Raw genomic sequence first — 16,348 nt, forward strand, 5'->3', positions numbered from 1 at the left:
CACAACAAGATTATATGATGTTCCCTTGCATAATCAATTAAATCAATATTTTTTGTGTGTGATGAATGACCGTCTAGTAGCAATAAAACTGGTTTTTCTTTAGTGGGTTTTATGGTTTCTACAAACTTTTTGAACCACGTATAAAATATTTGTGAAGTTATCCAATCATTGTCACTACAGGTTCCCCAAAATCCTGATGGTGCACCATCTAGTAGCTCATTCTTCATCCTGAATCAGTGTCAACATCTTCATCATATCGAGCTTTTCTCACTCGTCGCTCCGAGGTCGACTTAGGAACGTTATATGTCGCCGAGGCTCGCAAAAATCCCATTGTCTCTGATAGCACAGCTCTAACTGCCCTTCTCTTGTCTTCTTCTTCTTCCCATGTGCCTCGATCCGACTTTCTTTTATAGTTTCGTACCATTTTGACTGCAACTAGAAATAATTTTGCTACAATAAATGAATAATATCCATTTGAAGATATCAGTGTTTTTTAAGTCTATATAAAAGTATGGTACGAATAGCAAAAATGACCCATTAACCATGCGAATAAAGTCGCGGGCACAGTTTGTTAAATATATAAAACATCATCTTATATAAATTACATATGGGGCAAAATGAGATACTATCCCATTATGCCCCGACCGTTTTGCCCCAACAGACATATTTTACAAAAGTAACAACAATGCTAATCTATTTTGCAGAAATCCAATCAAAACTCGTTAATTTAACACTACTACAACAAGTATGCAGTAATATATTACAATAGCACTAATACATACCTTGGTGTACATCGGTTCAAAGCGAAAGATTTCGTAAAAATTCTCCAAAAATCCGTTTTTTCTTGCCGGGCAGCCAAAACACGTAGTGACATACACGCACCCCACGGACTCGTGTGAAGCAACTGAACATCGCGCGAATAGCGCTGTTTTAGTCTTTGTTGTGTACACCACTCACGCATACAAGCACACTTCCCATCTTGCCCCGAGCTTCGTCTTGCCCCGGTATCCCCTAGGGTTAGGAATGAGAGACATGTTTTAAGACATGTAGGTTCATATATAACAGAGAGAGTTAACAGAGAGAATTAACCATACATATGTTAATTGAGATTTAAAAGAGTAACTCTTCAATTTCTTGCGGGCTCTTCTCAACAGATAACAACTTTCCGAACCCTGCAATAGATTTAAAAAAATTACGATTTAAAAGTGCTTGTAAACAAGTCTATTTAAATTTAAATAAAGATGATTTGAATTTGAACTTAACATGGACGGACTGTGAGAAAGATGATCTGACCAGAATGGCAGTGAATTCAGAAATGACTGTGAATAAAGAAGAATAGAAGAGAAACATTACGCCGACACAAAATAATAATTGGAATAAATGTAGAAAGATGATTTAAAAAAAATTTATCTACTTGTAAGTATGCCATGGTGTTTTTAAACAGTAGGTATGTACATTCTATGTTACGTTATAAGTACTATAAAAATCTCTAGTATTTTTATAAATTACTACCCCCATGTCAGTTAGAGAATAAAGCACGCAGATTATCTTTAAACACCTATAAACTACTAGAATTTCGATTACTATTACTATAAGAACTTGTACTTAGACAGTGTTTCGGTTTAAACTGTAACGTAAAGCAGTGGATTTACTGGACATAAAAGAAAATAATACTGTATTCCTAAATGGCAAAATTGCAAATTACGAGGAGTATCCTAAACGTCATAAGTAATATATCATGCTTAATAGCGTGTCCGGGTATAATAGAAAACTCTTCGAAAACAACTGCCAATTGTTAGCAAGTTTGCTTCCTAATAAGCACCAAACTTCCTAATCGCTAGTTTTCTCTAACAAACACTGTTATTTCTCATCAAGTGGTAACTTTAGTTTCTAAATTGCTTCACAGAGATCTCGTTCGCTTGCTAATTTAATTAAAATTAAATTTTACAGCAAATATGTCGTAGTTTTTGGTTATCGCAAACTGCGAGATAATCATGATGTAGGTAATCAATTCCTGGATGTTTAGCCAGCAATCACCTACACTCCTTTCTAATATACATAACAATTATTTCCTAATAATCTACAAATAAATTTTCATACAAATAAATTTTTATATAAGTACTACTATCGAAAATTGGTAATGTTTACTAAATTGAAATTGGCAACACTTACTCATTGCGAAAAACATTTCAATAATCGGCTTGTTCCGACTCGTGAATCAATGACTACTAATGAATGAAATTCGTAGTTGAATAATATTAGCAGTCGAGTGAAATTAGTATTCGCCTGACGTTAGTAGTAGCACAATATAAAATTACTAGTCGATCGATTTGAATATCAATCGATAATCCAATCGATTTGTTTAGTCAAATAATTAGTAGTCGGAATAGTAAAGTTGCGCATCGCTACTATTCATTCGTACTTGACAGTTGAACGTCATTGTTTATAGAATTTGGTCGTCTTCAAAAATTGTGTTTGTCAGCGATCCAATTAATTAATAATTCCGAGATCTATTGTGTATAGATAAGTAATGAGATAAATGTTTTTTCTAAAGGTTTAAAAATATTTTATGTGAGTGCGATATCATTTTATATTTATTCAGTTCTATATTCAGCGTATCAATGGCTTCGTCTACACCGAAACAAGTTAACGATTCGAACAACGGCCCCTTGGGAAAGCGGAAGAAATCTCGACGTAGTAAAGGATCCTATTTATCAAAATGGCTAGATAAGACTATGCAACACGTACAGGAAACACCAAATATGGATGCTTACGAATCATATCTAAATCCAAGTTTAAATTGGCCGAATAGCACTCAATTCGCGCCTGGCTACGATCCTTGCAGGTATAATATTTATGGTTGTGCTGAGCCTATGTCACTTCCAACGCTGCCTACGTACTATAGTCCACCTATACAGCCTTTCTATAATCACGAATATCGGTATAGGCAAGGCGTAAACAAAAATACTTCCATGCAAAGGCCGAGAATGCATCGGAGAAGTGATGTTAGACCGGAAGAGGTGCATTGTACCCCTAACAGTACATTGAGTAATACCAATTATTTACAACCAAAGAATTTTACCGATAGCCAAGATTTTGCGAGTTTGCCACCCATTGTTACATCAGTTGGTGATACAAACTCCAATAGTGACATGCAGACCAATGATAAGGATGATGGAAGTAATACCAGAAGGTATAGTGACCCATGTGTGCGAGGTTTACCAGATGTAGCCAGACCTGCAAATGGTGACGTGGAGTCTGATTCTGAGACCATATCCAGTAGTACCTCAAGATGTCAGATTGGTAGCCGTTTGTTGAGTCACTTACTTGACCAAATAGCATCATTAAAATTTGCAAATGAGAGACTGAGCAAAGACTTATTAGATACTAGAGGTGAGTATAATAATACAATTTTCTTTTTTATGTAATTCAGCATAGTAAACAAACTGACAGTAAATGGTAACTGTCACCCATAGATATGAACAGAATAATGAATATTAGAATCAAATATTGCACCCCTCATGTATTCCCATATGTGAGAATTAATTGTTGCCTCCATCCTTACTAAGATTATAAATGTGAGAGAGTTTACTTGTTACCTCTTAGCGCCTTAATGGCTTAACCAATTATTATGAAACTTTGTATACTCATACTATATGGGATGGAGATAAACATTGGTTACTATTTATCTCAGTTAATGAATGTTCACTGTTATACTAGAATATGTGTCGGTCATATGGATGAAGCTGCAGGCAAAAGCTAGTACTCAATAATTTCAATGTCATATAATAGATTTTACATGTGATATTATTAATTATATATATATATATATATATATATATATATATATGTATGTAGGTATAATGTAACTTATAATATGTATGTTATTTGTAAATTACTGTTTTAATTTAATGTTGTTCATTATGTTGCATTGTCAATTACACCTTCGGTTATTTATGTCTAGGGTCGACTGGTAGATAACACCATATGGTGTTAAGTCTGCCATTTACACTTTCTAGGTGTATTAAAGTTTAATAAATAAATAAATATGTCATTTTTCAAATAAAATTATCTATTTGTAACTGTTTAGTGGCACATATATGATTAAGATAGAGAGACCAATGCAGATGACTTCGGTACAGTCTATATCTGATAATTGTTTAAAGTTTTTCTGTCTCTCTTCTTATCACTAGTAATTATGTACTATTTACAACTTAATTGTTTTTATATTTGACTATGTCATTAGATAAATAAATAGATACTCTTTATTGTTCCCATCACATGATTACAATAGTAAATTTATTATAAATACAAACAATTGTAAGAAAATATTACACTGATGGGTGATCTTATCACTATGAGTGATATCTTCCAGTGAAACTTTGGATAGAGAAGAGTAATTATAAACAGTTTGACTGGAGGCATGAAACACAGTTCATTATTTTAAATACTGTTAATATAGATATATAATACATACTATAATGTGAATATATAAATGTACATTTTAAGCCCTGCTTGACTAATACCATGAATATATAATAATATTATATGAGTAAAACAAGTATAATTATTAAAATGACAAAAGATAAATTATGTGTAAAAATAATATGTATCCCTTCATACTTAAATAAATCCATATATACATATAAATATGTAAATACATACACATTATTCATAATTCTCAATTGATATTTGAGTTGCAGTTGTATCTTGCAGTTTTATTTATTTATTTTGTACTTTATTTTACACACTAATAATACATAAAATATTACAAAAAAAAATATATTTTACTTATATATGTCAATGACAGTGGTGCATGGTAAAGCCATAAAACTTATGATTTGTCCATTGGTAACAGCATTATATCTTGTATTTACAAAAGAAATAAATAAATTCTAAACTCATCACAGACACACATATGGTTTATTTTATCTTTTTTAAATCTCTAAATTTATAGTATCATACCATCTACTTGAGATAAATATAATGATATCAGATGGAGTAGTGATATACTGTTTAGTTTATATTATTCCATATAACTGAATATTTTTCACACTTTTATTTTAAATTTGATACTGTTTTCAGCAAAATCTTACTCATACTATTAGAGTGAAAGTTTGTAAACATAAAATTTTTATTACTCATTCAATTTAAGTGGATAAAGAAATTAGAATGAAGTTTAGTGCACAAATATATACTTATTATACTTATAAAATATATGGAAATTTGGTTATGAGCATTAATAAATAATAAATTTCAACCTTCCTCATCACCTTGAGTAAATGTATTTAAAACTGATACCTACCGCATTAAGCATGATTCCACCCACTTAAAAATAACCAATTAAAGTTATAGGTCAGTCACACTTATCATAGATATAATACATAGAATAAATTTATAGTATTCAAAGAAATCGCCCCACCCACTTCTTGCCAATTCAAATATTACAGATCATATTGTATATGTAATAAAAGAGATTATTTATATTTTATAAAAAAAAAAAAATTCTATATAAATCTTTATTATTTCTAAAGGAGACCCATTATTTTACATTCATTTTGATGTGCAATAAGTGTTTAAATTATTTTTCTTGTAAATGCATGTGATTCAAAAAGTCGATAATTATTGCTTACTGTGAATAAAATAGAGAATTAAGTCTGTATGCGCTTCAGATATATGATTTACTAAAAACTTCATAAAAGTAATTATATTGTAACAGTTGACAAATGCCTAATCATTATCCCTGATATGTTAAACATCTCTCTCTAAAATATTATATTATATTATAGATTTTTTTTATGCAACTTCGAATGGCAAACCAGCTGACGGCCCACCTGATGGAAAGTGGTAAGCGTTGCCTATAGACATGAGCAGTACCATGGATATATCAGAGTACACTGTTTCGCCCATGATACCCCCCATGCGTTGCCATTCTGAGGACTCAGGTGTTATTCCTCTGTACCCAATAAATTCACGCCATATCCCACCCTTCAAACCGAAACACAACCATGCAAACACAATAGCTTCACGGTTGAAACACGAATGGGACAGAGGTAAATCGACGTAAGCAATCGACAAGCAATCGACGTTTGTACAAAGTCTCCTTCTGGTGTATCACTCTACAAAGTAATGTAACTCAAAATTAAATGATAGTATTAGTAGTATCATGGTTTTGAACTCACAACCATTGCAGGCTGTAATTGGGAGTAGTATTATGCCACTAGGGCACATTACTAATTTGTTATTTCATTAAACCAATTTTTTTAAATTCTACCTTTATGTAGCAACTTCGAATTTTAAAAGGTGACCATAGTTGCATTGGACAGATTTTTTTTAAAGAAATGCATTTTGTAGTCTCTACCCATATGTCCTTGTCACTTTTTAGACACATTGTCATCCACCTACATGGGTCACCCACACAAATGAAGTGAGTCAAGGGTATTCATTGAATACTTATAACTAACAAAATGTGACTGTTTACCGTAATGTATTATTATGATACAGTTAGAAACATTAAAAGCTCGAGTTGAATTTGGATATTTTTTTTTAATTTTATTAAAGTTAACAAACTGTAATAAAATATATCATGATAATAAGTTTACATTTAAATATAATTAATTATACTACCAACAACGTTAACTACAGATTACTATAAAAAAAAAGAAAGCATACAAAGATGCAAATATTTTAATTTTAGACATCGTACATTTAACTACCACGGTTACCACTTTCCATCAGGTGGGCCGTCAGCTTGTTTGTCACTCTAAGTTGCATAAAAAAAAAAAAATTTAAATAAATACACATAATGTTAACAGAGAATTAAAAAAGTAACTGTTTAGTTTTTTTACGAGCTCTTCTCGACAGATACTAGCTTTCCGAAACCTGCAGTAGATTAAATAAAATACGATTTTAAAGTGCTTGTAAACAAGTCTATTTTAATAAAGATGATTTGACTTTAATTTAAAGATAATCGTGTGAGTGGAAAGAGCTCTATCAACAAAAGCATAAATGAATTATGAACTAGACTCAATTTTACGTTGACGATTATTTCTCGTTGCATTTAAATGTCTAAAAAAAATAAGTAAATATGAGAGAAATCATCTGCGGACAAAATGCCCGTCGACTGTGCAAGACTTTATGGGACTTGTTATTGTGATCAGAAGAATATGACATTGGAGACAATACAGCAGAGTTGGCATAGTTTGTGAATCTATTTTAGATCTTTAATACTCGCCACCTGCATCACATAACTGTGTTATAATATCAATATGAGTATTATCGTTATCAGAATTAGATTTCTAGATTTATTGTATTAGAAATTCTTTTACTTCCTTCCATCCAAAAGTTGCCTGGAAGAGATCGTTTTTAGCGATAAAATCGCCCATGGTTTTCTCACAGTAACCATTTTTTTTATAATTAATTGTATTTATATTAAGTTTATTTTTGTAATCTTTTAAAGGAAACAAGAGTATTTATATAGTATTATTCGATTTGAATAAAATGTGTGCTATCATACACAAACGTACAACTAGACGATCACGCAAATTCTGCTATCTATTAATACTATAAATATGAAAGTTAATGAAAATATTGAAATGTTTAATTGTTTTACCTCAATCACGCTTAAAACAGCTGAAAGGATTTGAATGGAGTTTGATAAAGGGATAGGTTATATCCTAACTTAAAACATGAGGTAGTTTATATACTGATTAACGTGAGCGAGATACTGCTAATAGTATAAAAAAATTATTCGCGACCTGACTACCATTTTCTTAAAGCGTAAATTCAAACTAGAAGTATGCCTATAAGTATTCACACAGACAAAGTCACATAAACAGCTAGTACATACAAATGTATAAAATGAAAGGATAACTCCGCTTGCGCTATGCATTTTCACTGACGGAATAAAAGCGAGGCATAACAGGTGAGAATGAAGTGAGCTCCATTGGCTTGTAATGAATAATGCACCAAGAATTAACTACGTTAGTTTTTAGGACCATTTGGAGGTCGACCTGATAGAACTAGCAATAGGGCTACTCTATAGGAGGGAGAGTCTTTAAATAGATAACTAGTTATTGTTAGTAACAGGACTTATCGCTAAGTTTTCCGTCCGACCCAGTGGACATATTACTGCGTATTGATAGTTTGCTTTTTGGGACTTGTCTAGTCTTAAACTAACAAAATACTTAAATACTTTCTTTTTGTAATATAAGCAATAATACAATAATAGAAACAGACATGAGTACAAATTATATGGATATACTCGTAGATATGGAATTATTATTGTACATCCAACTAGGATTAGTTTCCTTGTAAGTCTTCTTGTTGTTAGTGATCTGAACATGTTAACAACAAAATGTAATTAATATTAACACTAATTTAGATTTATTTTTGTTACATTCTTATATTTTGATGTTAGTTTTTATATAATTATTATAATATAAAAATATTAAGCTCACGGAATATTTTTTTGATTAACGTATAAATTTGTCTTCCAGCTGAATTAGAGAACATTCGACAACACAATGTTATGATGCAGAAGGGTTCCTCTTCCAATATCGGTGCTACCCCGAGCCACACACCGCTTACAGATAATGGTAAATATAACATTGAAAATTATATAATTTTAAACTCTATTCTACAAGCTAAAGGTAACGTTTTGCTTGCATTCATTTTTGTGACTTACGTATTTTTAAAATTACCACCGCTCCCTTTTAGTCATTGGAAAGATAACTCAGGAATTCATGCTGCGCTTATACTTAGGTACTGTTGGTTTTATATTCTAACATATTCGTGTAAAGTTATTTTCATTGCCTCTTTTTATCGTGGTATTTTTTTATTAATATAGGCTATGTCCGGTTATTTATGAATATAATATTGTGTATTCGCATGTACGTTTAAGGGTATATAATAAGCTAAAGCAATTAGCATCAACAACAGATTTTTATTAATGGAATTTATTAAATTTGATTTTTGTTGGTGTGAAGTAGAGAAAATAAAAGTTCAGCTGCTAAAGTTACTTATCAGTGTTGCACTATTTGAATTTACATTTTAAGTTTACATATTATTTTGTTAATGTCAAGTCTCATATCTCGTTTTGTATTCAACAATACTCGGAGACTATACATTAGTTACGGTAGTAAAATCCGTCTGGTTTACGTATACAAAAACTACAAAGAGAGATTAAAGTTCCATGACATATATACATAATTATAAATAAAATATCCATGAAATTGGATTCTATAGAACTTTACAAGTAGTAACTCTATGGAAACGGTACTTATGTAGGTCGTAATTGAATGATTCTTCATTTCTGCAAAGAAATCGCGTGCGTTACGTGCCCTGTGTGATAACCTTGCATAAAGTTATAGCAATTTGACTTGTGGCAAATTAACGAGCTGAAATACCTATAAGCGACTAGATAGATATTTTTCTGTTTTATGTAATTGTATACCCCCTGTTTCTTTCGCACGGAATTTACTATAATACCTCGGGGTATTCTTGTAAATACTGTTACCCCTCCTATAACATAGTACTATTATAGCGCGTTTTCATATTACGCGATTTCAATTCCTCGTATGACACGGGTATTTCCCCATACAACGCGGTGATTGAATATTCTAAAAAAAAAGATGTCGGTGGACGTTATTCCAGATAGCTACGACAGTGAATTAACATGTAATAAAACTTTTAATTTATTTGAAATTAACTATTTTTAGTTACATGTGCATAAGTTTTTTATTTAAAATTTTCTTAATTTGATTTTAATAAAATACACATATTTTATTTATATCAGTTTTTTCTTAATATTCTATTTAAACCCCGTTTAACGAAAAAAGTTAAACTTGAATCATTTGTACATAACGCGTTATACGGGGTCGTACAAGCGCGTTATATGAGAATACTCCTACAACGCGTTTTCCTATAACGCGGAACGAGTCTACTGTGTTTTTACCTGGATTATTGTAATTCTAAAAGCTGATAACTACATTGTCTAAAGAATTGTCGTCGACACTATCATTTCGACTATTTACTGCTGAATGTGTCCTCTCACCTAGAATCAAATATGGTCTTTATTTCATTCTGAGTCTTCCCGCATTGATTCTCTACTGCACACTTGAAGTCGTCATTCTCTCTAGCCGAGGGTTGCCGTTTGTCACTTTACCTAAAGAATGTCTGTAAAAATTTTCAGATTAGCTTTAGTTTTTTTTTATTTAATATTGTGTATTAAATAAAACAACAGATAGTGTAAAAGTATAGTTATATCAGTACTTTTATGAAGTAAAGAATTGATGTTTAGTCCCAAAAAGAAAAAAATGGTCGATTTATAATATCACTAACTTATTGCATTATATACACAAAAATATACCGTCCTATTTGGAGCAAAACATTACAGTTTTTAAAATAAGTATGACAATGATTTATGATTCAGCGCCAGAGACAACTCTATACAGTAGGTAGGTATTGTTTGTAAATAACAAAGTCTCAATATGTCCCTATCAAAATGTAAACAATTAATGTACCCGACTATAAAATAGTCTGCTATGACCCAATTAGTACAAATAAAAAGTCTGTTTATAATTATAATACAATTATTTATTTAGAGTGATAATTTTAACCAATTTTGGTTACTTTTTCATTAATTTCTGTTGAAACAAACTATATAATTATACATGATAATGTTGCCTCTTTATCTTGCTGTTATGTAATTAAGTATTCATTTGTGTACATATTTCTTTTAATTATGGTTCCATTGGGGCTCCGATGATTTTGACAATGTCAAAGTTAGAAGAGACACTGCAATCTTATCGATGATGCGATAACATTTCCTTGTCTATATTCATTGAGTATCTATACCAGGAATTTTACAGGAACAATGGTTTATGATAATTTAATGTTAAAAGAAGATACTATATCTAATTTTTTTTGGATATATGCAAAAGGAAAAAATATTAAAGTTAATAGATACCTACTAGATGTTAACAGGACGACAAATATTATTGGGGATAATGTCATACAGAGGGACTGATATAGGGCATTCAAGTAGCATGTGTTTTATATTTCCTTCGTCTAGTCCACACTTACAATGAGAGCTCTCTCGTATTCTTAATGTGTACATATTGTTAATCTTTATAATTTGTGTCATTGTGTAAATGAAAAAATAGTTTTTTATTCATTCGTAAAGGGAAATTTAATCGTAAACAACGCATCAAAGTCTGCTTTGTCGGTTATTGATTTTAAAATAATGCCTATTACCTACTTACCTTATTAGTAATCTTCCGCAATGTTTTACGTCCTTCCTGCTAAATTTGCAGCAATTTGGTTTAAGTATTGTTTATATTAGACGCAATGCCCGATTCGACGGAATACATTGAGTTTAAATACAACTACGAAACAGTAAATTAACACTAATAATTATAAATGTGAAAGGAATTTGTGTTTTATTTGTTACGTCTTAATGGCTCAGACTTATGGATTTTTTTAATTTTGCTACATTTTACCCTGGTTTATTAATATGTTTCGATCATATGGTAGAATCCGGCTACATAAACACAGCTACGTAAACTAACCATACACTTAATAGAAGTAATAGTTGACTATATGAAATTATGAAAAGCGCATAGATGCCACAGAATATACTGTGTCGTCCGTGGTATGTTTGTATAGGATTGAATTTCAAATAGACAAATTTTTAAGAGGATTCAGAAAGGCTTCTTGTTTGGCCTGTCTGTTTTACTAGTTACGTTACTTGATATCTTCACCACTCTGGAGTTAATTAAATAATAATTTAGTCTTTTCAACCGACTTCAAAAAGTAGGAAGTTCTCAATACGGGAGTATTTTTTATGTTTATAACTCTGTCAGTTGTAAATCGATTTGGAATTTTTTTTTATCTCAAAGTATATACTTACAGATTAGTCTTAAGAAATTTTATCAAAATCTATTCAATAGTTTAGTTTTTATATCAAAATAACTAGTAATGTCACATTTTACCAGAGGGAGACTTTGTACAAAAGTCGATTGCTTGGGTACCTCTGTCCCATTCGTGTTTCTACCGTGAAGCAGTTGTGTTTGCATGGCTGTGTTTCAGTTTGAAGGATGGGATATGGCGTAAATTTACAGGGTACAGAGGAATAACACCTGAGTCCTCAGGAATGGCAACACATGGAGGGGTATCATGGGCGAAACAGTATACTCTGTTATGTCCATGGTACTCTCATCGAACGCTCATGTCTATAGGCGACGGTTACCACTTTCCATTAGGTGGGTCGTTAGCTTGTTTGCCATTCTAAGTTGTATAAAAAAAATTTGAAGTGGGCTTTTTTTATGGGACACAATTTTTAATGACTGCTCATCTTTTCTCCTGTATTGTGTAATTTTGTCTTATTTTTTAGTTGCTATTAGTGTTTAGTTGCTAGAGATACATATAAATAATTTGTCTATCTATCCACATTTTAAAATACTTTAATTATAATTAATTAACAAAAATAATTTATATAACGCATTTCCGTTTCTACGTGCTCCATATTTGGCTTGATATTCTCACGTTGTTAGAAACAATTCAAACAATGATGCAATATAAAATGTAATAATTTGAACTAATAACAACGGTTTCACTAAAAAACCGACTTCAATTATGGTGAAACCAGTTATTTTAATTTAAAAACTAAACAACCGAAAGGACCAATATATAAGTATATTTTTATCTGGAATATTTTACTTTTTTATCTAGTAAAATCATATTATCAGATAAATAAGTTTTCCAAGCCGGCTTACAATTGATGGTAACACACATTACAACCGAATTGAGAACATTCTTTATTGTGAAGTCGGGTGAAAAACAAAGGCAAATAAAGAACCTTCTGATTTGAAAGTCGCTTAAAAATCGACTTCACTTTTAATAAAATTATTAATAAACGATAATGAAAGTGAAACATGATAAGGCAAGTTAAGCTGGCCTGTTGTATGTCTTTACTCACAAACGTAAATTTTGTACAATAAAGTATTAATAAATAAATAAAATTAGTCTTTTACAATTTTCATAAAGTATCGTATATGTCCTATGTCATAGAATATGCCCCAAAAATATGTCCGAAATCAGAACTATCTTTTTTTAAATTGTTTAAAAAGTTATAATATATTAAAGTCTCAGTCAATCAGAAAGTCCACTTTAGTCTATTATTAGACTAGTCTATATTGACAGTCTCTGAAATTACAAAGCATGCGGGGCATAGCGCCACTGTATTCTGTGATATCCATGGTACTATTTAAAGGGAAGTTACCACTTTCTATTAGCTTGTTTGTAATTTGAAGTGGAGGTACATATATAAAGAGTTAGAAAAAAATATTAATTTTCCATTTAAAAGACAAATGTATGTGTATATATATATGGACTGGCTCAATAGAAATAAATAATTGTTCTAAGAGTTTCGTGTCTCCGGTTAAACTGTTTATAATCAATCAGAAAGTCCATTTTAGTTTTTTTTTTTTAATATTATGTATTAATTATTTATAATGATTAGTTGTTATTTAAGATAAACAAAAAAAGATAAGATTCGAAATTTAACCAAATTAATATGTATAGTATATACGAGTATTATTAGTATTATCAACTCTATTTCTTAAAAAAGAAAAACTTAAAATGTGTATCTTGTCAAAATTGTTGAAAATAAAACAACAAAACAGCTGTTTTATTTTAAAAATATTTAAAAAAAATATTTTATTTCTAAAAAATTGTACCTACTAAATGCCTACAAAAAAAAAATAGTAAAAGAACGTAATTTAAATGGCAAGTTGCTATGGAACCTGTGTAGTTGTAATCACTAATGAACTGTTGACCTTAAGGCCGCGGGTACATAGTCGGTGTTTTAGTACACGCAAGTCTCAGGTGTGCCATCAGATTACTTACCGTTCTTTGTAGAATATAATTATTAAACATAGTAGTATATAGTTATTATTGGTAAATAAAATTACCTTGTTCGCGTATCTGAATAAACTGGTTTTCCGTACACTCATGTCCTCAAATTAGTTCGAATAATCGACACTACTATATTAGTATTGAAATTAAGATTAAAATATTTGTATTCTAGAAGAAAAAACGTTTTAATCGAATATATATTGAAATATAAATTAATATTAACATCACATATTTACACAATTCCTAGTGAGTTCTCGTAAAAAGTGCATCTCGTTCGTCTGTCGCCCTGCAGGGACATCGCTTCTTTTCTCTTTTTTCATATAGATAAAGAATTTTTAGATTTGTTTGCATTTTTTGTGTATATCATGCAACACCATATTATTATATTAGGTGACTTTTTTCAAAAGAGTGTGTTTTATAGATCCACGGAATTTTAAATTATGTAATTATTATTACAAACTTCTTGAATAATATTTGAAATCACAATGATAAACAGCTTATTTTAATAGAATAGATATAATATTTATTCAAATAAATTTATATTAAAACAAAAAATTGCATATTATTATTTTTATGACAAGGTTTTTAAAATAAAAATTACAGTGTTTACGTAATTTTTTTTTATAATATCTAAAGTTGTAAAACATTTATATTGAATTGCAAAAGAAATAAAAGATCACTGTATAATGTTTCAGGTCTTCTAAGCTCACAGTACTCGCCTGGTTTCCTCACGGACCTGGTGCGGGAGATTCGTGACGCTGCGCGCATCCGAGAGGAAGCTCTGTACTCCCGGGTACGAGCTATGGTGCTCGAGAGAACAGAGGTATTATTATTAATAACTTTTTTTTTATAAAGGCGGCAAAGGGAGGTGTGTAGTTTCCGGCATAATATAGGCCAACCCTTCCTTTTCTATGAGTGTCGTAAGAAGCGACTAAGGGAGCTTATGATGGAGGAATGGGCAGCGGCGTCCCTTTTAAAACATAACGCCTGCCAAGCGTGGCATCTATTGGAAAAACCCCCCTTATGGGATAGGCTATACTCAGCAAAGGACAGTTAATGGCTTATACAACAACACGGTTCTTGTCTGTTAACCCCATATTGGTAAACGCAGTGTAATGAAGATGATGAGAGCATGAGCTTAAATGACTTCAAATTGATTGCAGAGATTCAGTAAATGCAGTAGCTCAGGATAGTCTTACGGCAGTTTATGGATCCTTAGGAAGGACTATGTTGAGCTGCAGACAATTAACCTCTGAAATGATGATGACGAAGTGACATTACACTAATTACCATTTTACCGTGTTCGTAAATCTGGAATGCACATTCCAGGACATTCAGACCCCAGTCAATTCAGTAAAGGGTTTTTCATAAACTGGTTGGCCCATTACGTGAAAATATTTACGAGTTACTCATGTATCACCCATCACCCATTTTTGTCTTGTGAAGATTTTAAGTTGCAGTAGGTTGGGTATTGTAACTCAAAACATATCTCACCCTTCAAACCGATCTACTCGACAGAAATAAGGAATATTCACTTCAAAGATTGTTCACGTAGTTTTTTCGTAATCCATCATTCTCATAGCCAAATATATAACCTCGTAGTTTTTACGTAATTTTATAAACAAAATTTTATTACTATTGCCAATTAATCAATGTCTGATTAGACTGAATATTTAAGATAGCCCAAATATTTTTAGTACTTTTAGTGTAATTATAAATTTTACTGTACTTTGTAACAATTTCTATACCTATTATCAAAATACCAATTAAAAAAAAATATCCAAAATTAGTGAACATATTGTATAATATACTCAGTGTAATATTTTCTTGTAATTGTTTGTATTTAAAATAAGTTTATTAATGTAATCTTTTAGAAGAAACAAAAAATAAGATACTCATTATTTACCTAATAAGATCTATATACCTAAGAAATTATGTACTCTGTGTAAGTACAACCACGAAAATCTACAAAATTTTGTTTATTTTAAAACTAGATGGCAGTATGTATATGTCCAGTGATATTTAGGTGTGTTAGCTTAATTTTCAATAACAAGATAATTGTTTAAGATTTTTTGTAACTTCAGAGATGAGGATGTAATGGTTCTTTTTTCAGATTTTCTATTATTAGTTAAAAACTACGTGGCAAAAAAAATGGTTTTAGAAACACTTTATAATAATACTTTATAATACTTTATTTGGACTAATAGAATTCTTTTGAATTTTCAAGACTTAGGAACCCCCAATGAAGAAAATAAAAATATTTCTTTTAATGATTTCTTTTGCCGTATCTAAGGGCTAATGATATATAAAAGTATTCGAAATTTCAAATAGATAGCATTTATATTTGCTGAAATATAAGGCTATAACAGACGGACAGATAAGGTCGCACCATAAGGACTCCTTTACATTATTTTGGTACGGAACCCTAAAA

General features: G+C 30.8%; 1 protein-coding gene across 5 annotated transcripts in view; it reads left to right on the top strand.

The window, feature by feature from the left end:
* The first annotated feature begins 2,408 nt into the window (after nucleotides 1-2,408).
* Nucleotides 2,409-16,348, top strand: part of LOC113519673 (uncharacterized) — a 37,616-nt gene continuing 23,676 nt past the window's right edge. For all 5 annotated transcript variants that reach the window (XM_052900458.1, XM_052900457.1, XM_026904834.3 and 2 more), the window contains exons 1-3: nucleotides 2,409-3,393; nucleotides 8,499-8,597; nucleotides 14,613-14,740. In XM_052900458.1, the coding sequence (XP_052756418.1) occupies nucleotides 2,622-3,393; nucleotides 8,499-8,597; nucleotides 14,613-14,740 (999 nt within the window). In that variant the 5' untranslated portion in view covers nucleotides 2,409-2,621. The remainder of the gene's footprint in view (nucleotides 3,394-8,498; nucleotides 8,598-14,612; nucleotides 14,741-16,348) is intronic.

Source organism: Galleria mellonella, unplaced genomic scaffold, assembly GCF_026898425.1.
Source record: "Galleria mellonella isolate WM207_F2 unplaced genomic scaffold, CSIRO_AGI_GalMel_v1 utg65, whole genome shotgun sequence".
In the NCBI taxonomy this organism is placed as follows: Eukaryota; Metazoa; Arthropoda; class Insecta; order Lepidoptera; family Pyralidae; genus Galleria; species Galleria mellonella.